The 26122-nt window shown below is 40.8% G+C and overlaps 1 protein-coding gene and 1 long non-coding RNA gene across 4 annotated transcripts; both read left to right on the top strand.

Annotated features, from left to right (window-relative positions):
* Window positions 1–7346: 7346 nt before the first annotated feature.
* On the top strand, window positions 7347–10204 carry LOC124626076 (uncharacterized). Its single transcript, XR_006981142.2, has 3 exons — window positions 7347–7511; window positions 8024–8062; window positions 9299–10204. It is a non-coding gene; the product is annotated as an uncharacterized LOC124626076 (long non-coding RNA).
* A 1211-nt stretch (window positions 10205–11415) lies between these two features.
* LOC108258358 (macrophage mannose receptor 1) lies at window positions 11416–24605 on the top strand. 3 transcript variants are annotated; one of them, XM_017456939.3, is made up of 6 exons: window positions 11416–11640; window positions 17605–17648; window positions 21556–21945; window positions 22137–22481; window positions 22843–23205; window positions 23294–24605. In XM_017456939.3, exons 1-6 carry the CDS (start codon window positions 11636–11638, stop codon window positions 23302–23304), a joined length of 1158 nt encoding a protein of 385 aa, XP_017312428.1. In that variant the 5' UTR covers window positions 11416–11635; the 3' UTR covers window positions 23305–24605. The 3 variants fall into 3 exon arrangements, with proteins under 3 accessions (XP_017312428.1, XP_017312429.1, XP_047007280.1); XM_017456940.3 differs by lacking the exon at window positions 11416–11640 and adding an exon at window positions 16949–17098 and having other exon boundaries at window positions 21559–21945; XM_047151324.2 differs by lacking the exon at window positions 11416–11640 and adding an exon at window positions 16950–17098.
* Window positions 24606–26122: the final 1517 nt, after the last annotated feature.

The raw sequence follows: 26122 nt of genomic DNA, 5'->3' as shown, positions 1-26122 counted from the left end.
GCTGCTCTATCTCTTGCTCTGTCTTCCGGGTTCGGCTCTCCGCTGGATTTTGGAGCTCGTGTCGCGACTCCTCCTTCCACTATGGAAAGCAAAAAAGGGGGAAAAAAACATACACAAAAATAATGGTAATAATTCCTCTCTGACTCCGAGGAGCCAGAAAGATGTGCTAAAACCTGAGAGCAGCATATAAAGAGCTGCTCGAAGTGATTACTAAAGCTGGATGAGCCTTTTTCCCCCCAGTGAAAGTAAATCCCTCACACTGCAGAAACTCCTGTTTCTTCCAGAAGCGCATGACAAAATCTCAGGCTTCTGGGGGAAAACCATGCATAAGCCATATTTATAACCCTACGATGTTGGATTATTCGGCCATTGTGAGGAATGAACGGTATGGCTATTTAGCTATGCTGAAGGTGGAGGAGGTGCTCGCGAGCTACCTCTTTCCATAGACGGCAGGCAATTAGGGGGAGCGGCTTTGCCATCCAAGCCACCGTGTAAGGCCACCGTGGCATTAGTGGGCAAGGCCTATGCAGTAGTAGTCTTGCTAATGGGTCACTGCAGACAATGACAGTGTTGCAGGCCTACCAAGTAGACCTGTTGAGTAAGCTCAACATATGGCGGCATTCAGCCAGTTCCTTCCCTGTTGTGTCGAGTTCACCCGGGCATCCACGAGTGGAGCCTGGGCCAGCACTAGTGCGAGGGCGACACAGAAGGTGTCGGACTGTTTATTGTTTCTATTTTCCATTGAGAGGCTGTTTTTAAAAAATATAGTTTGAAACCATTTTGGATGTTTTCTCCCGCTTGAACCCCTGCCAGGTGAGTTCGGCGGACATTTTTTTGTCTGTTAATTTTTATTGTTTTTTTTTGTTTTTTGTTTTTAACAATCGAGGTGCTGTTTGTGAGTAGTAAAAAAAACAGCAACATTGTTTTCAGCTTTTAACTAGCTAGTGTTTCACTCGCGCGCGGTGGACACGATCCCACTTGAACTCGCCAACATTTTTTCGTCTGTTCATTTTTAACAGTGAAAAACATTGTTTTAAACAATTTTGGACGTTTTCTCCCACTTCTTTCTCCCAGGAAGTTCAGCGGACATTTTTTCGTCAATCTTTTTGTACTTCTTTCGTCGTTATACTACTGTTCCACTAGCAATTGGTTCATTTGTAATGTTGAAGCGCATCTTTTATGATGTTGGCACTGATTTTGTGGTTTTATTCAATTCTTATTTGCAATGTTCCTATTTTATAGAAATCCATCCATCTTCTATACCACTTATCCTTTTCAGGGTCATGGGGAACCTGGAGCCTATCCTAGGGAGCATCGGGCACAAGGCAGGGTACACCCTGGACAGGGTGCCAATCCATCGCAGGGCACAATCACATACACACCCATTCATACACTACGGACAATTTACACATGCCAATCAACCTACCATACATGTCTTTGGAGGGGAGGAAACCGGAGTACCCGGAGGAAACCCCCGCAGCACGGGGAAAACATGCAAACTCCGCACACACAGGGCCACCGTGGGAATTGAACCCCCGACCCTGGAGGTGTGAGGCAAATGTTCTCATTGGAAATAAATTTACTGAAACAAATGTTGATGCGTCCAATACTTATTTCCCTCAGTGTGTGTGTGTGTGTGTGTGTGTGTGTGTGTGTGTGTATATATATATATATATATATAATATAATATAATACAATATAATTTTTTTACGAAACTTTGTAACGTTTAAGAATAACATGTTTACGGACAGGTTCTGTCCGTAAACATCTAAACATCTTTTGGAGGTAAAATTTGGCCAAAAAATTTCACAGAATTTTAGTGACTGTGTGTATTGTATTTTCAAATGAAAATATTTCAGTTGAATTATTATTATTTTTTTTTTTTTACTTTTTGGTATGTGCTTGCTTTTTTATATAATTTAATGAATTTAAAGTTTACTTAATTTAACTTAAGAAACTAAGTTGAGTAATTGGACAGAGCAATTGATATTACAAATGATTTTGAGTTGAATTAACTTGGAATTTAGTGCATTGAACTTTAAAATAATTGTTGGAAGGGCTGGAATGTTTAAGTTAACTTCATTTAAGTTATCGAGTAATCATTACTTAATTTTTTTAAGGCAACCACTTTCCTCAAATTTTTAAGTACAATCAACTTATCCACGTTTACAGTGTGTATGGTTTTCTTTCCTTGACATTTTTTCGACTGATGTTCTTTTAATGGAAAAAAGGCAGAAATTGAATTTAGTCATGAATTCATTATGTAAATTAAATGTCTTTCAGAAAAGAACACAAACAGTAATAGATGCATGTTGATTAATGAGACAAAGACCTGGCATACTGCTCAGACCTACTGCAGAGAGAAACACACCAACCTGGTCAGTGTGAGGATCCAAACATTCACCTAATCCATACAAAACACCCACCCTGACGGTAAGGGTAGAGGGACACCCTGTCACAGCCTTGTTGGACTCAGGTGGCATGGTGACCCTGGCCAGACCGACAACCCTGCCAAAAAGAACCATCAGGAAAGGAACCATTACATTAACATGTGTACATGGAGACGCACGTGAAGTCCCCGCAGCCAAGGTATGCATCCAAGGCAAAACAGGCACCTGGCCACTCCTGGTGGGCATCATCCCTGAACGTGCAGTGCCGCTACACCTGGAAAGAGACTGGCCGGGTTCCCGACCAGCCCAGCTCCCAAAACCAAGAGGGTGCCACGACGAGCGAAGGCTCCATGGGCTTCACACCATTCGAGCTCCTCTTCGGACGGCGACCTTGAGGACTACTTCATGTGGCCCGGGAAGCATGGGAGGAACAGCCCTGACCATTTTGCTCGGTCATCAAGTTAGTACAAGAGATGAAGGATCAGATCGACCGAGTGGCCCCAATCATACAGGAACACATGAAAGCCGCTCAGGAAGAACAAAAAAGAGGGTACAACTGCACGACACAACCATGGGAGTTCCAACCTGGTGATCGGGTGCTCCTGCTAGTGCCGAACGCCTCCTGTAAATTCTTGCCCCGTATACAGTCCTCAAAAGGCTGGGTGCCGTGAACTATCGCCTGCAGCAGCCCGGTAAGTGTACAGAAACACAGACATACCATAAAACTTGTTGAAGAACTGGATCGAGCATGCTCCAGTGGTGTCTGCTATTTCTACCCTAGACACAGATCATAGCGAACTTGCCTTGGTCCAGCAGGGAGAGGACCTGACCCCCCACAAAGACAGGAGCTCAAGGAATTGGTGGACCAGTTCACCGATCTCTTCTCATCTACTCCAGGAATGATGCAGCTGGTCCACCACGAGATTAAGACCTATCCGGGAGTTGTCGTTAGACAGTGGCCCTATCGTGTCCCAGAGGTCCGACGCAAGGCTATCAAGGAGGAGGTTGGCCGAATGCTTCAGGCCAACATCATAGGGGAGTCCACCAGCCCCTGGTCCAGCCCCATCATGGTTGTGCCAAAGCCAGATGGTAGTATTCGCCTTTACAATGACTTCAGGAAGATGAACCAGGTCTCAGAATTCGACAGATATCCCCTCCCCCTACCAGGTGGACAACCTAGTGGTGCGACTGGGGAGAGCCCGATTCATATCCATACTAGACTTCACAAAAGGTTACTGGCAAGTTGCACTGGCCCCGGAATCCCTTTGGGCTACATGGATTGCCCGCAACGTTCCAGTGGCTGATGGACATCATCCTACGACCACATCGTACATTCGCAGCCATCTACCTGGACGATGTGGTCATACACTCCTCCACTTGGTCAGATCACCTGTTCCACCTGGGGGGGTCCTGAAGGAGCTCTGGAAGGCCGGGCTAACAGCCAACCCAATAAAGTGTCAGCTGGGGCTGAATGAGGCGCAATAACTAGGATTATGTATTGGCCAGGGCATCCTGAAACATCAAGCAAAGAAGATCGAGGCAGTTAAGGACTACCCTTGGCCTACATCATGCCTAAGTTCTTCTCTGTAGCCTCCCCCTTCTCAGATCTCAAAAAGAAGGGGCCACTGGACCGGGTCAAATGGTCTGCACAGGTGGAGCAGGTGTTCCAAGCCCTGAAAGAGGCACTCATCAAAGCCCCAATGCTACGTAACCCAGACTTCACCCTGCCATTCATGGTATACACGGATGCATCGGAGACCGGGCTGGGCGCCGTCCTCTCACACACCTTTGATGGAGAAGCACATCCAGTCCTCTACATCAGCAGGAAACTGTCCCCAGGCTAGAGGAAATATGATGCTGTGGAGAGACAGGCCCTGGCAATAAAGTTAGCCATTAAGCAGTTTCATTACTACCTGGCGGGTCGGCACTTCTCCCTGGTGACGGACCACAAGCCCCTGCAATGATTGGCCAAAGCCAAAGACACCAACGCTAGAGTAACACGATGGTTCCATTCATTGCAGGAATTCTTGTTCAAGGTCTGACACCGGCCAGTAGCCCAGCATGGGAATGCAGATAGCCTCTCGAGAAGTGACGCGCTGTGGGCCCAACAAACAGTGGCAGCTGGGGGGGATACTATGACAGCAGGCCGGTGGCCTGCACACAAAACAGGAAAAACGCTCCTCCTGCAACTGCCGCCAGAGTGCTGAAAGATCAGCTTCGCTTCAGAACCACTAATGTTTTGGACAGCCTGAGAGCATTTGGCTGCAAGGTGGGGCCACAGAAACACAGATGGCTGGTGGCTAATGAGCAGCGCGGCAGCTCTCCACCATCCAACACCCGACAAGAGCATATATGAGGGCCTTCGTACTCTAAGAGGGGGAGAGACTGTCTCCAAAACACTGCTAACATTTTGTTTTCCACAGAAGATATGGCCTCAGAGGAAGAACTCGCTCCCTGTCTGCCTCCACGTCCCTGGGAGACGACACCAGACTCTCTACACCAGCCCCCGAGCACCTCACCCCACCATCCCTTTTCTCACCCAAGCACACATTTTTGAATAAAATCCCTCCAAGTTGCACCTAAGTGGTCTCCTGTGTGCCTGTGTGTCTGTGCTCAACCGCCACAGCCTCATCATGCTAATATATATATATATATATATATATATATATATATATATATATATATATATATATATATATATATATATATATATATATAAGTAAGCATTAGCATTAATTTCACATTAGCTAATTCAACTCTTTCTGTTCACCTGTGCCTAGTTTATGCAAATTCATGAAAACAATAATGCAGCCTCCAATTTGTAAACAGGAACAGCTCACACAGACATAGCTGTCCTTCAGTTTGAGGATGCCCCACAGATGCTCAATAGGGTTTCGGTCTGGAGACATGCTTGGCCAGTCCATCACCTTCACCCTCAGCTTCTTTAGCGAAGCATATATAAATTCTTCGAATATATAAAGGTGTATGTATGTATGTATGTATGTATATATATATATATATATATATATATATATATATATATATATATATATATATATATTGTTACGCCACCGCCGGTAGAGGGCACCGCGACGCGGTTTCTGTGGAGTCACGTGAGCCCTGTGTTTTTTTCGTTCTCTTTCTGTTTGGACATTGCTTTGATGTGCGAGGGTGTAGCCTAATCTGAACTGGGTGTTTATTTTTAGAGTAATTATGTTGGCTATTTAAACCCCTCGTGTGACTGCGCACTTCACACAGTATTATTGTTGTAACGATTAGTAGAGTTTAACGAATGTAACTTTAGATCCGTGTTCGAATGCATATAGCATGCTAGCGGTTTCAATTCCTTGTTCTGTTTTCAATTAATGCCTAGACTAGTCCCATGTTTGATTCGGCTATTCCTGTTCCACGTAGACTGCATCTCTTGTGTTTGTTTCTTTGTTTGTTAATAAAGACAGTGCTCCTGCATTTACTTCCTACTCGCTGTCCTGTGTCGTTGCACACACACACACACACACACACACACACACACACACACTCACACTCACACACACACACACATATATATATATATTGCACTATATACACACTATATACACGCATATACATATTGTACTATATATACATATATATATATATGTATGTATATGTAAAGTAAGCATTAGCACTAATTTCACATAAGTAAATTCAACTCTTTCTGTTCACCTGTGCCTAGTTTATGCAAATTCATGAAAACAATAATGCAGCCTCCAGCTTGTAAACATGAGCAGCTCACACAGACATAGCTGTCCTTGATTCAAATCATTCCAAAGAATCATATATTTTTAAAACCCCTTTTGAAAATAACGACGGCACCACTGCACACTGAAATTCTGAGTAACAGCTGATAGTCAGATAATATCTGTTTCTAGTGCAATATGCAAAGAGTTGAGAGGAATGGTAAAAGAGAGAGTACAAGAGACATACACTTCACCAATGCATAATATAGACAGTGTTTGGAATTAGTTTTTACCCCTGTAACACAAGGAGTAATCGGGAATCGGCTGAGCATAAACATAATGTTTAATTATAAACAGAACATAAAACACAACAGAAACAGACAACCACAAATCAAGCATATTTGATTAGACAACTCAATGCATCACAGCCTGGCCCCTTCCTCCTCCTCGGCCAGATTCAGGCCTCTAGCCTACGCACACATTGTTCCACCCTTTCGGTAGGGCGGTGCTGTCCTTTCTGGCTGCATTCTTCGCATCCTGGAAGTGATAAGAGAGACGAAGGTAGGAAGAGAGAGAAAGAGAAGGAGCAAGCAAGAGAGATAGCAAGACGGATAGAGAGGAGAGAGAGAAAAAACACTGATGAGCTATCAAAAGTGAAAAACAGTGTGACAATGTTCTTGAAAAGTATCAACCAACGTTTATTAATTAAAAATATCCCAAACGGCAACATTAAATCCGCAGCTCAGATGCAGGAAGCTGTTCACAGGATGTCCAAAGCAACTACAGAAAGCTGGGCTACTGTATATGCAAGTGTTGTAAGAAGAAAGCCATTATTAACTTTTCGGGCATGGCTCAAAGCACCACATTTGACAGAAACACAACACTGCTCATTTCTCTGAGAACACCATCTCCACGGTGAAGCACAGTGGTGGTAGGATCATGTTGTAGGGATGCTAATCATCAGCAGGAACTGTCAGTCATCAAGTTTGTGGCAAGAATTGAAAATTGCTGTTCATCATTGGTCTCCATTCATCACCTTTATTGTGTAAACCAAATGTTCAATGACAAATGATCACAAAATAAATAATGATCACAAATATCTTCAATTCCAAGGTTGTAACACTACAATATGTGAAAAAGTAAAAGGGGTGAATTTTAATGTTTTATGTTGTCGGTGACTGGTTTGTGGGAACACATGCAAATTAGTTTAAACTTCCTGTTTATCAGAACTGGCGTCTCTCTGACTCTGAAGGCGAAGAGATGGGAGGGGTCGAGAGAGGACGGTGATGCTGTATAATAAGAGGTTTGTTATGTTCAGGTGCAAAAGCTGAGAAGAAGAACAGAAGCACACATTACCACAAACTTAACACACACCCTGCGTGGAGTACAGGACTTACATGAGGTATGAACATCTACTTTTTATGTTTATATGTATATATTTGGATATATTTATACTACAGCACGGCTCAGATAGTGGTTCCGGGTTTAACCTGAACAGATGGTTTATATTAATGCACTCATTCTAATTCATTTTTGCTTCTGTAGTAACACACACACACACACACACACACACACACACACACACACACACACACACACACACACACACACACACACACACACAGGGACTTGTATGAAAGATATCTCAGTTATCAGCACTTTGTATCAGTCATGGTGTTTTTGAGAGAGGAGTTTACTCTTTCCAGTTTCATGGTAAAATGACAAAGTTGTGTTTTTTTTTTTGAGAGAGAGAGAGAGAGAGAGAGAGAGAGTGAGAGGCTGGTGAAGGTATCACCAGCAATAATGTAAGTGGTAACAGGACAGGAGACATAGATAGAATTATATTGCTAATTCATAAATAAATGTTGGAAATGGTTTTCAATAGTTTGAAATGAGATTTTTTTCCCCCTACAGATATGGTTCTTCTCATTTCAGTGACCCTGCTCTTATCAGGTAGGTGTGTGTGTGTGTGTGTGTGTGTGTGTGTGTGTGTGTGTGTGTGTGTGTGTGTGTGTGTGTGGGTTCATACGTGATTTTGGGCTCTATTTTCATGCCAGTGCATGAATTCACTTTGTGATGTGTTGCTATATTTGTATAGATAAATGAAGCTGTCTATGCTGAAGTCTTGATTCAGAATGTGCTGATGCAGCGGTGTTTTCAAACCATTTGGCACCATGAATTTTTTTTCAGTTCTGCTCCGCAAACACAGGGATGAGACTATAAAGGTCCTGTCCTCCATTTATAACATAGTTTTGTGAATGGTCTCTATTTATCTCAATGTTGAATGACTTTAGCTCTAAGCTTAACAAATCATGTTGTGACTTAATATACACCTGGTGTCAATAGTAATTCACTTAAATTCCAAAAAAATCACACTGTAATCTTTCTAATGACAACAACATTTAGCATTTATTCCAAGCTGTATTAAATATAAGCAGGTTAATGTTTAAACATGTTGTGTACTTTAATATGGGAGCACTATAAAGCTAATGTAAAGGCTCATATGATGATTCGATTACACAGCAGAATAAAGAATCACATAAGTAACTTCCCCAGTTTTTATGGGTTTAATTAGCATGGTGGCATGGAGTTGAACATTAGTTCTTCAAGACATTTGATGTTTGCTAGCTGATTAGCTTATGTGGTATTGCAGTAAAAAAAATTAACTGTACATGCTGTTGTTTCTATTTCTGATATGTCAAAATATACAAATGAGCAGGTGTAAAACAGCAGAATATTTAAATGACAATGAAAAATTTCTAACTTTAAGTTGTTTATGTCATATCACAGCAAACAAGTGACTACATTTCCCATCCTGCACTGCGGCCTACAAACATGGCTGCCATGGACTGCATTTCCTAGAACATGCACATTCATTCTAATCATGTACACCTGTATCAAATTCACAGTACTCACAACCTATAAAGAGACTTTTTGAACACAATGACTTAGTGAAATATTGCATGTTATAGCGTTTGTACCCTGTTCCTCATTTTGATTCATGTTCTTTGATCTTGTTTCTTGTTTCTCGTTCTTGATTCTTGCCTTGCCTCGTTTATGCCTGTTTGCTGATCGCCTGACCCGTTGCCTGTTTTTGACTACACTATTGTCTCATGATTTGGATTTGTCTGCCGCCTCCATTACGTGGATATCATGACGGAATACTTCGCCTTACCATGGATACTGCAGGAACACGGAGAAAACACCATGCTAGGGAAACCTAGCAAACCGTCCCAGCTTTGGATTCGATACAATTAGCCCAGTGGACTGGGTTTTTGGTTACCTGGAATATTTTCTTCTTGACTGCCAGTTTTATTTTGCAAGCCTATCAAACTCTATGCCCGATGAGAAGCAATGGCTAAGGTTCATGTTGTCCAGTTTTTTTTGGCCCAGCCTGCCAGTGAGCACAGCGTCTAGTAGCCATGGGATACAGGGGACTTGAGAATGTAACTCAGATAGTGGGAGTACTCGTGATGGTGTTCAGGAGTCCAGAATCCAAGGCCATCCTGTAACATCTTTTGGGTGGGGTCAGTCTCACAGATAAACCTGCCCTCTCATTCACCACGGAATATGAGCAGGCAAACAGGATGACATCCTCCCCAAGACTCCAGCCTGAGACCCATGAGGTGGTCTCACTTGCTGAGCTCCAGCCAGAGGTCAACGTTGCGACCTCATCCCCAGAGCTCCAGCAGGAGACGCACAAGGTGGTCTCATCCAGAGCTCAAAGAGACGACCTCTCAAGCCAAGTTCATGTCCGAGGTTGAAAAGACAACCTCTCAAGGCAAGTTCCTGTCCAAGGTCAAAGAGACGACCTCCCAAGCCAAGTTCCAGTCTGAGGTCGTAGAGATGATTTCTCAAGCCAGGTTCCTGTCTGAGGTCGAAGAGACGACCTCTCAAGCTAAGTTCCTGTCCAAGAGTCGAAAAGACGGACACCAATGCCTAGTTTACGTACAAGGTCAAAGAGACGACCTCTCAAGCCAAGTTCCTGTATGAGGTCTAAGAGATGACCTCTGAAGCCAAGTTCTTGTATGAGCTACACACTTGACTAATCAGACCCACCTGTTCCCAATTACAATTTCAATCACAGCACACTACTTAAGAGACTCACACACGCATGCACACACCACACTACTTAAGAAACGCACGCACGCACGCACCCCCCCCCCCCCCCCCCCCCCCACACACACACACACACACCCACTCCCACACACCCCCTTTGTGAAGACTACACTCAGTTATGTTTTGTCTCTGCCTTGACCAAGCTAATAAATCACTGACACAGAATCTTGGAGAGAAAATGTTACTAACTCAAGTCTCATGGATTAAATGAGTGTAGTTGGTTTATTCCATGAGCAGAGCCAGGTTCCATGTATAATATCCACCTATTGTAGATACATATTATACATATTCAAAATCAGAAATGCCAACACCACTGTTAACTTATTTCCCATGAAAAGACTAAGAACATAAAAAAGAATGTGTCTACTGTACCTTTTCCAGTGTCTGAACATATTTAGCTAGTTTTCTTTGGGCCTGTGATGCATGTACCCAGTCTGAAACTGACACACCTAATCAGAATCCGTCAAAACAATCAAATAAAACTTTATCTAAATTTCATATCATTATGATTCAGTGAGTCTAAATGATTATTTACTATCATAACTGCTAAATTATAAATACCATTGACAGCACTGGTTCAAGCTATATTTAAATAGCTGCTTAAACATCACTAACCTTGCTTTTGATATGAAGTCAGGAATAGAAATGATCTAGGTATTATTAATGGTACTGTGTTTTCATAATTTCACAATTTTCATATCTTTCCTTAACAAAATTTATCTGAGACAGGATAAGCAGTGGAGTAAACAGAAATAGTTTTAGAGCCTGTAGTACAGTACTTTAGGTGGACATGGGGTGAACATGTGGAACTCGGCTCAAACCAGTGACCCTGGATTTCACATTTAGTTCACATTCACCACCTTGTAAATACAACCCTTTCAGATCACTTGTCTCAGTCAAGGGAAATTCATACAGCGTCCAGTCTGTAAACAAGAACAGGATATACCGACATAGCTGTCCTTTATGTCCTCAAATAAGGTCAGGTGAATTTCATAAGTAATATGGAGGGGGGAAAACCCTTTTGAATTGGTCAATTGGAATTGTTATTTCCTGAAAATAACGATGGCGGTCAATGTCACACCAAAACTCTGACAAACAGCTGAAACTGAGATTATATCTGTTTCTAGAGCAATATGCAAAGAGAGAGTACAAGAGACATACACACCATCACCATTATACATAATACAGACAGTGTTTGATATCTGTTTTTACCCCTCAGTATTTTCCTGTTTATCAAAACTGGCGTCTCATTGACTCTGAAGGCAACGACATGGGAGGGGTCGAGAGAGGACGGTGATGCTGTATAATAAGAGGTTTGTTATGTTCAGGTGCCAAAGGTGAGAAGAAGAACAGAAGCAAGCATTACCACAAACTCAACACACACCCTGCGTGGAGTTCAGGACTTACATGAGGTATGAACATCTACTTTTTATCTTAATATGTATGTATTTGGATATGTTTATACTACAGCACGGCTCAGACAGTAGTTCCGGCTGTAACCTGAACAGATGGCTTATATTAATTAACTTGTTCTAATGCATTATTATTTCTACAGCAAGACACACACACACACACACACACACACACACACACACACACACACACACACACACACACACAGGGACTTGTATGAAAGATATCTCAGTTATCAGCACTTTGTAACAGTCATGGTGTTTTGTAGAGAGGAGTTTATTCTTTCCAGTTTCATGGTAACATGACAAAGTTGTGTTTTTTGAGACAGAGAGACAGAGAGATATATTTGGGAGAGCTTCCGTCTCCCAAATATATACTGCATAGTGTCTGTTTAGAATAAATTGTCTTCATTCCAAATGATGCATTCATATTCAATTGTATCCTTAATATACTTAATATACACCTGGTCTCACAAATAATTCAAATCTACAAAAATCAGACTTAATCTTTCTCAATGAAATAAGATATAATAAATAAATATAACATGGCAGCACTATGAAGCAGGTGTAAAGGGTCATTTGATGTTTCGATTACACAACAAAATAAAGAATCACATACTGTAAACGACTTAGCATTAGGCAGTTTTTATGGGTTTAGTTAGCATGGTGGCATAGAGTTGAATGACATTAGTTGAAAAGACATTAAAGTTTGCTAGCTAGTTAGCTAATGTTTTAACGGCACATGCTGTTGTTTCTTTCTGATTCCTCAAAATATAAAAAAAATGAGCAGGGTTAAAAACAAATTGCCTGATGTTAAAAATCCAGTTTATTTAAATGACAAATGACCCAAGAACAAAGTAATTAGCTTGAGGTAGCAGTTGTGGAACATATTTGCCAACCTTAGAAGTGTGACCCTATAGATAATGTGAAGGTTGATCTCTTCTTCCAGGAAAGAATATTCTCAAATAAAATTGAGGAAGTTTATGAAGTAGAGCTTCTACCAGATATTTGTCATCTGACATTTGACATCTTTTTATCACATGCACTACTCACTTTCATGTTAAAATAACTTTACTATTAAGGCAAGACCTTACAGTTATAGTCACTTACTTATGATACTTTTTTTTCTGCTATCTACTAATTGCCATTTTCCCATTTAATAATATTAATAAATACGTTAGATTATTAATCATATTAACGTGCATATGACATGAAACACTCCTATATCTCTCAGCATAAAATGATCAATTTCATATTTTTACTTTCTGATCTCCTTATAAACATCAGCTCTGTACGTTATTCTTCGACTGTATTATAAATCTGTAGCTGTGAATTGGTTTACTCATTTAATAAAATAATATGACTCATTCTCATTTTTCTCACAGTAGTATGTGGTATAGGAGCATATATTCCTCATCACTATCACTTTGTGAATGAGAATAAAACCTGGAGTGAAGCTCAGAATTACTGCAGAGAGAAATACACTGATCTGGCCTCCATCAACGACATGGGAGAGATGATGAAGCTGAATTATACCCTGAAGAAGGAAACTGTAAAGAAAGCTTGGATCGGTCTACAGAGAGAGGCAGTGTTCTCTAGCAGACCAAACTTTCTACAGAGACGGAGACACTTACAGAAACTGGCAGAGAGGACAACCAGAGAACTATGGGGGAAAACAGTACTCTGTTGACATGGTAAAAAAGACTGGTCTCTGTCTTGATGACAACTGTGATATACTATTACCTTTTGTGTGTTATGAAGGTAAGAACTTACTAATAAATGTTACTAAAAGGCTAAATAACACATAATGGCTTTAAAATAATAAAGAAGATCTGGATGATCTCAGTGCACTGTTAGCCCAGATTTCATATCTACTTAACAATTTAATTACAACATACTTAAATTATTTTAGTTTAAGTGCATTATCATTACCATTTTCTTGTGGTTGGAAGTGAATTCGAAGAGCTGTTGATGAGTGGTTTGAAAGTATGTTTTAGCCACTGTTTATTGTTTCTATTTTCCATTGAGAGGCTGTTTTTAAAAAATATAGTTTGAAACAATTTTGGACGTTTGCTCCCGCTTGAACTTGAACCAGACGAGTTCAGGGAACAATTTTTTGTTTGTCCATTTTAACTGAAAAATATTGTTTGAAAACATTTTGGATGTTTTCTTCCGCTTGAACCCCTGCTGGGTGAGTTTGGCGGACATTTTTTTTTCTGTTAATTTTTATTCGTTATTTTTTCACAATCGAGGTGCTGTTTGTGAGTAGTAAAAAAAAACAACAACAACAACATTGTTTTCAGCTTTTAACTAGCTAGTGTTTCACTCGCGCGCGGTGGACACGATCCCACTTTAACTTGAATTTTTTCATCTGTTCATTTTTAACAGTGAAAAACATTGTTTTAAACAATTTTGGACATTTTCTCCCGCTTGATTCCCTACCCGGAGAGTTCAGCAGACATTTTTTCGTCAATCTGTTTCTTTCTCTGTTGGGATGTAACTGACAAGGACTCGTACAGTCAAAGTCCAGTGGGGATCCTCTGCTTCGAATCAGAAAGTCCTCAGCTAAACCCATTCGAAGTGAGCATCATCTTGAAGGGAGTTTGGTGATGGATGAACTGGCCGACCCGCCTCAGGCCTTCTGTTCTTTTCGAACTGATTTATGAATGAACTAAGTATATGAAAAACAGTTTCCACTTTATTCAGCAGGTAATGCTCAGCCTGGGAGGTAAGCTGGCACCCAAAAGTCAGTCTTTGAAAAATCAGCTAACAGTAAAACGGGCCTCCCAATTGTTATACTACTGTTCCACTAGCACGTGGTTCATTTGTAATGTTGAAGCACATCTTTTATGATATTGGCACTGATTTTGTGGTTTGATTCAGGTCTTATTTTCAATGTTCCTATTTTATAGAAATGTGAAATTTATTTTATTTATATATACAGTGGTACAATACTGATGTCTAGTGAACATTTCATGTGAATAGCCTCATTGGAAATATATTTGCTAAAACAAATGTTGATGCCAATACTTATTTCAATACGTCCAATACTTATTTCCCTCAGTGTGTGTGTGTGTGTGTGTGTGTGTGTATATATATATATATATATATATATATATATATATATATATATATATATATATATATATATTGTTACGCCACCGCCGGTAGAGGGCACCGCGACGCGGTTTCTGTGGAGTCACGTGAGCCCTGTGTTTTTTTCGTTCTCTTTCTGTTTGGACATTGCTTTGATGTGCGAGGGTGTAGCCTAATCTGAACTGGGTGTTTATTTTTAGAGTAATTATGTTGGCTATTTAAACCCCTCGTGTGACTGCGCACTTCACACAGTATTATTGTTGTAACGATTAGTAGAGTTTAACGAATGTAGCTTTAGATCCGTGTTCGAATGCATATAGCATGCTAGCGGTTTCAGTTCCTTGTTCTGTTTTCAATTAATGCCTAGACTAGTCCCATGTTTAATTCGGCTATTCCTGTTCCACGTAGACTGCATCTCTTGTGTTTGTTTCTTTGTTTGTTAATAAAGACAGTGCTCCTGCACTTACTTCCTACTCGCTGTCCTGTGTCGTTGCACACACACACACACACACACACTCACACTCACACACACACACATATATATATTGCACTATATACACACTATATACACACATATACATATTGCACTATATATATATATATATATATATTTGTAAAGTAAGCATTAGCACTAATTTCACATAAGTAAATTCAACACTTTCTGTTCACCTGTGCCTAGTTTATGCAAATTCATGAAAACAATAATGCAGCCTCCAATTTGTAAACAGGAACAGCTCACACAGACATAGCTGTCCTTGATTCAAATCATTCCAAGGAATAATATATTTTTAAAACCCCTTTTGAATATAACGAAGGTTCCACTGCCACACTGAAATTCTGAGTAACAGCTGATAGTGAGATAATATCTGTTTCTAGTGGAATATGCAAAGAGCTGAGAGGAACGTTAAAAGAGAGAGTACAAGAGACATACACTTCACCAATGCATAACACAGACGGTGTTTGGCATTAGTATTTACCCCCTGTAACACTTCAAAGATGGGCAAGGAGGAGGCGGGAATTGGCTGAACATAAACTTGTATTGTTTAATCATAAACATAACATAAAACACAACAGAAACAGACAACCAGAACTCAAAAATATTTAATTGGACAACTCAGTGCATCACAGCCTGGCCCCTCCCTCCTCCTCGTCACACTCCTCCCCAGCTAGATTCAGGCCTACGCACACATCCTCCCGCCCTTTCGGTAGGGCGGTGCTGTCCTTTCAGGCTGCTTCCTTCGCATCCTGGAAGTGAAAGGAGAGATGAGGGGAGTAAGAGAGAGAAAGAGAAGGAGAAAGCAGGAGAGATAGAGAGATGGTAAGAGAGGAGAGAGAGAAAAAAACACTGTTGAGCCCACTAAGCGCCAGGTGTGCATCCTCACAGCCTGGCCACTCCCTCCTCCTCCTCGTTACACCCCCCTTCAGTTTTTATATTATTCATATAATATACAATATCTCTATAGACCATGTTAATATAATCTTTATCCATCCAAACAGCTTCATGAAAAAAAAACAATCTATCAAAAGTGAAAAACTGTGACAATTTTCTTGAAAAGTGTCAATCAACATAAATAAATAAATTAATAAAAAATATCCCACACAGCAACATTAAAACCCCAGCTCAGATGCAGGAAGCTGTTCACATCCTGTCCAAAGCAACTCAAGAAAGCTGGGCTACTGTATATGTAAGAGTTGTACGAAGAAAGCCATTATTAACTTTTCGGACATGGCTCAAAGTAACTACAGAATGCTGGCTTACTGTATATGCAAGTGTTGTAAGAAGAAAATCATTATTAACTTTTCGGGCATGGCTCAAATCACCACATTTGACAGAAACACAACACTGCTCATTTCTCTGTGAACACCATCTCCACGGTGAAGCACAGTGGTGGTAGGATCATGTTGTAGGGATGCTAATCATCAGCAGGAACTGTCAGTCATCAAGATTGTGGCAAGAATTGAAAATTGCTGTTCATCATTGGTCTCCATTCATCACCTTTATTGTGTAAACCAAATGTTCAATGACAAATGATCACAAAATAAATAATGATCACAAATTACTTCAATTCCAAGGTTGTAACACTACAATATGTGAAAAGAGTAAAAGGGTGAATTTGCATGTTTTATGTTGTTGGTGACTGGTTTATGGGAACGCATGCAAATTAGTTTAAACTTCCTGTTTATCAGAACTGGCACATCTCTGACTCTGAAGGCGAAGAGATGGGAGGGGTCGAGAGAGGATGGTGATGCTGTATAATAAGAGGTTTGTTATGTTCAGGTGCTAAAGCTGAGAAGAAGAACAGAAGCACACATTACCACAAACTTAACACACACCCTGCGTGGAGTACAGGACTTACATGAGGTATGAACATCTACTTTTTATGTTTATATGTATATATTTGGATATATTTATACTACAGTATGGCTCAGACAGTAGTTCCGGCTGTAACCTGAACAGTTGGTTTAAATTAATGAGCTTGTTTTAATGCTTTATTATTTCTACAGCAACACACACACACACACACACACACACACACACACACACACACACACACACACACACACAGGGACTTTTATGAAAGATATCTCAGTTATCAGCACTTTGTAACAGTCATGGTGTTTTGTAGAGAAAAGTTTACTCTTTCCAGTTTGACGGTAAAATGAGAAAGTTGCATGTTTTGAGAGAGAGAGAGAGAGAGAGAGAGAGAGAGAGAGAGAGAGAGAGAGAGAGAACGTGAGGTCAGTGATGAAATGACTAACACAGCACTGATGTAAGTGAGAACAGGACACAGAGAGAGACAAATTGTTAACTTATAAAAACTCATGTTGGATATGTTTTTTAGAAGTTTTTTTTTTTTCCCCCTACAGATACAGTATGGTTTGTCTCATTTCAGTGACCCTGCTCTTGTCAGGTTAGTGTGTAGACAAAGACCGTGTGTGTGTGTGTGTCTGTGTGTGTGTAAAAGAGTGCGAGAGAAAGAGAGAGAGTGTGAATGTAGGTTCATAAGTGATTTTGGGCTCTGGTTTCATTCCACTGCCTGAATTTACTGTTTAATTTCAGCATGTAGCTGTTAGCCAATATCTTTTTCTCTTTCTCTGTCCATGCTGAAGTGTTGAGCAGCTTAAAAGTGGGTATAAAATTCAGAATATGCTGACGCAGCTGTGTTTTCAAACCCGTTTTACTCCATGAATTGTGCTCCACCTCCTGAAATTCCCTCTTAGCGCAAACGCAGGGATAAGACTGTATTTTTCTGAAGCAGTCTTAGAGGTTCTGTCCTAATGTAGGTTTACAACACAGTTTTGTGGATGGTCTCTATTTGTCTCATTTTTAAAAGTCCAAACAGGAGCCTGACTTTAGCTGTGAGCTTTACAAGCCATGTTGTGTTCCGTCTCCCAAATATATGCTGTATAATATCTGTTTAGAATAAATTATCTCTTCATTCCAAATGATGCATTCATATTCAATTACATCCTTAATATACTTAATATACACCTGGTCTCATAAATAATTCAAATCTACAAAAATCAGACTGTAATCTTTCTCAATGAAATAAGATATAATAAATAAATATAATATGGCAGCACTTTGAAGCAGGTGTAAAGGGTCATTTGATGATTCGATTACACAACAAAATAAAGAATCACATACTGAAAGCGACTTAGCATTAGGCAGTTTTTTTGGGTTTAATTAGCATGGTGGCATGGAGTTGAACGACATTAGTTCTTCAAGACTGTAACAGCACACAGGGCTTTGGAGTCAGGAAGAAGGTGCAGGAGCAATGTCTATATTAACCAACCAAACAAACAGAACACAAGGAATGCAGTCTATACTGAACAGGACTAGCTGGATCAAACATGGGACTATAGTCTAGGCATTACTAGATCAGAACATGGAACTAAGTCCGCTAGCATGCTACACGTATTCGCTACTACATTCAAACACAGAGCTATCGCTATACATTCAAACACAGACCTATCGCTATACTCATTAAACATTACTAATGTTACAAGCTATAATACTGCGCGAAGTGCGCAGCCACATGAGGGGTTTAAATAACCAACACAATCAAACTAAAGCATGGACACCTGGGGCAAATTAAAGACATCCTCAAACATAAACCAATACTCAAACAGGAAGAGAACGAACCGAAACAAAAGCCAGGTGTCTACTTCACCCAGTTCAGTCTCTTGTATGCGCGCACTCAGAAGCAGCACCACAGTACCATCTGCCGGTGAGGCGTAATAGAAACCCCCTCCAAAGGCACTTCTCCCGGAGCGCCAAAAAAACCCCTCCAACAGGGGTCCTGGGCTCCTCTGTAAACTGGCAGTAGACAGGTAAAGCACCACCCCAGTGGGGCTGGAAGGCTGGGCGGCGTCCCCAGCGGCGCTGGAAGCCTGGCTAGCATCCCCAGCGAGGCTGGAAGGCTGAGCAGCGGCGTCCCCAGCAGCACTGGAAGGATGGGCAGCGTCCCCAGCGGCGCTGGAAGGCTGGGCAGCACCCCCAGCAGGACTGGAACGCTGGGCAGCACCCCTAGCATGAGGGACGTCCTCAGCTGGCTGGACAGTGGGACAGCTTCCTCAGCTAGACAGGGCAGCGGGACAGCTTCTTCGGCTGGACAGGGCAGCGGGACAGCCTCCTCGGCTGGGCTGGACAGTGGGACAGCTTACTCGGCTGGACAGGGCAGTGGGACAGCCTCCTCGGCTGGACAGGACAGCGGGACAGCTTCCTTGGCTGGACAGGGCAGTGGGACGGCTTCTTCAGCATGCAGGAGCTCCACAGCTGAGACCTCCCTGTAGGCCTCAAGCTGTAATTATGAGGTCACTATGTTGACCTCAGGCGGGAGCTCCACAGCTGAGACCTCCCCATAGGCCTCATGCTGCAGCTCTGAGGTTGCCATGTTGATCTCAGGCGGGAGCTCCACAGCTGAGACCTCCCCCTAGGCCTCAGGCTGGAGCTCTTCTGTCATTGTTGCCCCCCCGAACCACCAAAAAAAAGTTCTGGGCTAGCCTTCAGTTCCGGATTGGGCAGCGTGACTAGATCTTCAGCAGGGCAGCAAGGTGGAGCATTTACTTCGTCCTCCCACTGCTTCCACCGCAACTCCCCCTGCTGCCTCCTTAGCACAGCTTCGTACTCCGCCTGCTGCCTCCTTAATGCAGCTTGGTGCTCCTCCTGCTGCTTCCACTGCCAGGTGTAGTACTCTTCCAGTGTCGGGAAGTTCCAGAAGTAAATAATTTTCTGACTGGGGTTCTCCTGCTACTTCCATTTCTTGGCGCAGTATTCTGTAACGACAGACAGGGCTTTGGAGTCAGGAAGAAGGTGCAGGAGCAATGTCTATATTAACCAACCAAACAAACAGAACACAAGGAACACGGTCTATACTGAACAGGACTAGCTGGATCAAACATGGGACTGTAGTCTAGGCATTACTCGAGAACAGAACATGGAACTGAGACCGCTAGCATGCTACACGCATTTGCTATTACATTCAAACACAGACATCGCTGTACTCATTAAACATTACTAATGTTACAATCTATAATACTGCGCAAAGTGCAGAGCCACATGAGGGGTTTAAATAACCAACACAATCAAACTAAAGCATGGACACCTGGGGCCAATTAAAGACATCCTCAAACATAAACCAATACTCAAACAGGAAGAGAACGAACCAAAACAAAAGTCACGTCTCCACTTCACCCAGTTCAGTCTCTTGTATGCATGCACTCCGAAGCAGCGCCCCAGTGCCATCTGCCGGCAAGGCGTAACAAAGACATTTAAAGTTTGCTAGCTGGTTAGCTAATGTTTTAACAGCACATGCTGTTGTTTCTGTTTCTGATTCCTCTAAATAAAAAAAATGAGCAGGTCCAAAAACAATTTGCCTGAGTTTAAAAATTCAGTTTATTTAAATGACAAATGACCCAAGAACAAAGTAATTAGCTTGAGGTAGCAGTTGCGGAACACATTTGATAACTTTTGAAGGGTGACCATATAGATAATGTGAAGGTTGATCTCTTCTTCCAGTGAAAAATATTCTCAAATAAAATTAAGGAAGTGTATGAAGTAGAGCTTCTTCCAGATATTTGGCATCTCACATTTGACATGTTTTTATGCACTACTCACCATCCATCCATCCATCCATCCATCCATATTCTACCGCTTACTCCTTTTCAGGGTCACGGGGAACCTGGAGCCTAACCCAGGGAGCATTGGGCACAAGGCGGGGTACACCCTGGATAGGGTGCCAGTACATCGCAGAGCACAATCACATGCACATTCATACACTATGGACACTTTAGACACGCCAGTCAGCCTACCATGCATGTCTTTGGACTGGAGTAGGAAACTGGAGTACCCGGAGGAAACCCCCGCAGCACGGGGAGAACATGCAAACTCCGCACACACAGAGCCCCAGCGGGACTCGAGCCCTAGAGGTGTGAGGCGAACGTGCTAACCACTAAGCCACCGTGTGCCCATGCACTACTCACTATAAAGTTAAAATAACTTTACTATTAAGGGAAGACCTTACAGTTATAGTCACTTACTTAGAATACTTTTTTCTGTTTTCTACTAAATGCCATTTTCCCACTTAATTATAATAACGCATACATTAGATTATTAATCATATTAACGTGTAAATGACATGGAACATTCGTATATCTCTCAGCATAAAATGATCAATTTTATATTTTTACTTTCTGATCTCCTTCTGAACATCAGCTCTGTATGTTATTCTACGACTGTATTATGAATCTGTAGCTATGAATTGGTTTAATCATTTAATAAAACAATAATAAGTCTCTTTCTCATGTTACTCACAGTAGTATGTGGTATAGGAGCATATATTCCTCATCGCTATCACTTTGTGAATGAGAATAAAACCTGGAGTGAAGCTCAGAATTACTGCAGAGAGAAATACACTGATCTGACCTCCATCAACGACATGGGAGAGATGATGAAGCTGAATTACACACTGAAGAAGGAAACTGTAAAGAAAGCTTGGATCGGTCTAAAGAGAGAGGGCACTGGGGAATGGCAGTGGTCTCTGGCAGACCAAACTTTCTACAGAGACGGAGACATTTACGGAAAGTGGAGTAGTGGAGAACCAAACAACAACGGGGGAAATGAGTTCTGTGTTGACATGGTAAAAAGCACTGGTTCCTGGAATGATGACTACTGTCATAGAACAATCTCGTTTGTGTGTTTTGAAAGTAAGAACTTGCTAATAGATATATAAGGCAAAATAACACTTAATGACTTTACATTAATGAAAAACAAATCGGGAAGATCGTGTGTATTATTATGTGTACTTGAATTTTTATTGGACTGATGTTATTTTAATGGCAGAAATCTGATTGAGTGATGAATGAGTTGTTTATGTTGTAAATTAAATGTTTTTCAGAAAAGAACACAAACACTAGTAGATACATGTTGATTAATGAGAAAAAGACCTGGTATGATGCTCAGACCTACTGCAGAGAGAAACACACCGACCTGATCAGTGTGAGGAACCAAACTGAGAATGAGGAGATCTGGAAAGTGATTCAAAGTGCACTTGATGTAAATGTTTGGATTGGTCTGTTTAAAGACTCCTGGAAGTGGTCAGATCAGAGTAATTCCTCATTCAGATACTGGAGCTCTGACAAACCCAGTGGAGGTTTGAACTGTACTGCAGTGAATGTGTCTGATCAAGACCACTGGACCAATGTGGACTGCACAGAAAAACTCCCCTTCATCTGCCATGAGAGTGAGTGATAATGGTGCTTCAACAAAGTGTTTTTTATTTTATTATTATTAATGATTACTGATACTGTTTTATATTAAACTGTTCACAATACACTTAGTTTTATAAATACAATAGCAAATGTATTTCTGGATAAAATGACACATAATCAAAACCTTTCTATAAATACAGACATATGCAAAAACAAACAAACAAAAAAAAAACAATATATTTTCATCAACCTTATTTTCAGCACTTATATCCAGGTTTCTTTGCTGGTTTAATGTTCCTCTGCTAAACACAAGCTGAATAAACAAACAGTGAAATTTTCTATTGGGCATTCTATGTTCACTTTATCTTTAATTTAATGATTTCTCTTTTTCAGAGAGACTGGTCTTGATTAATCAGAGTCTGACCTGGTGGGATGCTCTGAACTACTGTAGGAACCATCATTATGACCTGGTCTCAGTGAGCTCTGAGGAGATGCAGCTCTGGGTGAAGGAAGTGGTTCAAAACGCCTCCACCGAACACGTGTGGCTCGGCCTGCATCACGACTGCATCCAGCGTATCTGGTTCTGGGTTTTTGGATCGATGGTCTGCTACCAGGACTGGGCCACGGGGAATGGGACATGGAATGAAGACTGCAGCCATGAGAGGAGAAGCGGAGCAATGCAGTCTGGAGGAAAGCAGCAGTGGATCGAACTGTCTGAGGGCTACAAACTCAACTTCATCTGCTCTACCTATGACGGTTAGTCAGTGTTTTTGTACGCATGTCATCTCATAAGCTTTTTCTATATTGTAATTAAAATTCCCTCTTTCTCTTATTAAACATGAAGATATGTTTTAATAACATGAAGACTGAAGACAAGCTGTGGTCCTCCATCTGTATGCAACATCAGCAGATCGACAGTGCTGTCTCTTTAATATTATATTCCTTATATACAGTACAGTTGTACCATGGTTTAACCTCTTTATGCAGATGTTTCGTAATTCAGAGTATATAACATATATTGGCATTTTCATCTTACTTATTACGTTAGATTTTCAAACTGTTTTAATTTCACAGATAACTCAACAGTGTATGAGATGAGTATGTTAGCCATGTTATTCTTGATTCCTATATTAATAAAGGGTTTTGTGAGTAATTGAAGTGAAATATCTTTATTTATTAATTTTTTTATAGAGTGTTGTTTTTGGTGTGAACAAATATTAAGTCTGTTCTGAATGCACAGTTTTGTTTTGTTTTTGATTTTTGTCTGTTTGTTTGTTTTTGTTGAAATTGAATTGAAAATGTCAATTAATGGTGTTATTTTTTTCTCCTTTGGAAAGAAATAACTTTTCTGTCACTGATAGATTGGAAATTGGGCTAGTTTAACTAAAATTATTTATCCTCTGTAACATTATGTCAATTCAAACATAAAATAGTAGAAGAAATAGTGAACAGAAGCACAGCTTATATCTACTGCACCTTTTTTTCCTCGATGCTGTTTAGATTTGTATATTTCTGCAGTTCACTATGTGTCCCTTTTGATCCGGAGGAGCAGCGGGTCATTTTCCAATCCCTAGGCTCCTGTTTCGAGCAAGAATGTGGGTATTGTTTTTCAAAAACTGAAAATGCTTCATAACTGAAAGCAAAATCTCTCTCGCTTTTTTCCCTTTCTTCCCCTCCCCCCCACACCTTCATGCATCTACATGTCTAATTCCGAGCCGTTCAGAATTAGCAAACAGTCCCAATTTTTTTTTTTCCTCCACTGGGGTTGTGAAGACGTCTCCATGCTGTTATTTGTCCACTAAAAGCCTCCAGGTCTCCTCCTCTCGTTCTCTCTTTACACTCCTGCATTCAGCCCTCACAGTTCATCTACGAGTCATCGTTAATCATAGCATCGTTATGCATTTCTGCTCCGAGACGTTTTGCACAGACGAGAGAAGAGGACAGGAAAGTTCAGTCGCTCGGGCAGAGTCCACGGAAAGTTGGATTTTTTTTTTTCCTTTTCTCGTGTTTTTTTTTTTTTCTCTGTCATTTTCAAAGAGTATGAGAGACTGTGATCCATACGGCCGCCTCCACCAAACTTAAACAACCTGCGTTATTCTTTTTAATTCTTTCAGTTAGCAAGAACACATTATGTGTGTCTGTGTGTGTGTGTGTGTGTGTGTGTGTGTGTGTGTGTGTGTGTGTGTGTGTGTGTGTGTGTGTGTGTGTGTGTTTTACGTGTCTTTGATTTATTTTTTTAAATAAAAGTAAATAAAGTAAAAAAGAGTTATTGATAATAGACTCAAAGCTTATTGAAAAAGAAAAAAATGATCAAAAATAAAATACAGTTTACATTTATGTAAAGTATCATTCATTAATTATCTGTATATTATTTATAGGTATATGTATATAGGATGTCAATTAGTAATGAAGCTTAAAAAAATGTCTCAATCTGCAACTAAACTTAACCTCAGAAGTCAAAAGGACAGCTTTTTGCTCTTTTAGTTATAAAAAAAAAAATTTAATAAATTTAAAAAAAAAACATCTGTCATCCCAGGCCATGCTGTGCACATTACACCTGGTGCTTTAGCTGGCATAATAGCAACACTTAGGAGACTTTGACTTTTCCTTGACCTTTTTATCTCGACTCAGTGCCTCTGCCAGCTGTGGAGAGTCAGAGTAATCAGTGGAATCCAGCTGTGTGTGATTGAGCTGTGCTCAGCCTCAGGTCCATATGCATTTATCAGTCTTTTGGTTTTGAAAGAAGTGATCTTTGTATGAGACATGCGATGCAGATAGAACGATAACAAGAAGCTCTTAATTCGGGTTCCCACTGCAGCAGCATTTAAAAACGGGAAATAAAAAAGATCTGGGCTGAAATTGAAAAGCTCCACTCCATCTACCAACATCCTAAGCAAGAGAGCACTTACTGTGAGCATAGTGATTAGACAGAGCTGGAGTAATCAACCACTATAATCCCCTTAGGCATGTTGGACCGTCTAAAACACACAAACAGTTTCTTGAGTCGCTCAAGTACTTCTCTCTCTGTGACATCTCTCCCTATTCTCAAAAACAAACCAAACGTAAGGTGTTTCCTCACACTACAACTTTCAATTCCTGTCTAGTTCCTGTGAAAGTTTGGTGAGTTAGGGAACGTACAATATTAAAAGCAATTATTAAAAATTACATCGACATTATTACGCAATCCGCCCTTGAATTGATGCTATTTACCCTGGCATGTAGGTATCAGTCTTAAGTTCACTGCAGTTGCCTGTGGTTCTTCTAAGAAACTTCCATTCACCAATCTTTGAGCCTTTTTATTATCATTTTTCACCTTGATACAAAGCGGAACCTCATAAACGTTGGCATTTTTTTCAATTCAGTAGGTGGAGAAATTAATAAAAGACAATATAATAACTTTATTGTAACTCAGATATTCAGGAGTGGCTAGGTTTGCTATGTGCACGCATATCTCTTAGATGCATATTGAATGATATTGTACACAATAGAGATTTCACTAAATCCACTCAGGAATGAGGGACGGTTCAAACGAAACAGATAAGGCAGTGTAATGGCTCATATTTGTAGCTGGTGAGGAAGGATAAAGCTTTCTGCAATATTAATCTAAAAATGTTGTGGTCATTGTTTTCACCTTGTAAATGAGCCTCTGATAAATTCATATAACCCCCCCCCC

This window comes from Ictalurus punctatus, chromosome 26, assembly GCF_001660625.3.
Source record: "Ictalurus punctatus breed USDA103 chromosome 26, Coco_2.0, whole genome shotgun sequence".
Taxonomy (NCBI): Eukaryota; Metazoa; Chordata; class Actinopteri; order Siluriformes; family Ictaluridae; genus Ictalurus; species Ictalurus punctatus.
Note: the sequence above shows the minus strand (reverse complement) of the source record. Positions and strands in the feature narration are given on the sequence as shown.

Excerpts from the sequence above, each read along its gene's own strand:
- LOC108258358 (XM_017456939.3), top strand. Across the intron at positions 17,649-21,555 it reads AGTGACCCTGCTCTTGTCAG|TAGTATGTGGTATAGGAGCA; the intron begins GTTAGTGTGTAG and ends TGTTACTCACAG. Across the intron at positions 22,482-22,842 it reads CCCCTTCATCTGCCATGAGA|AGAGACTGGTCTTGATTAAT; the intron begins GTGAGTGATAAT and ends TCTCTTTTTCAG.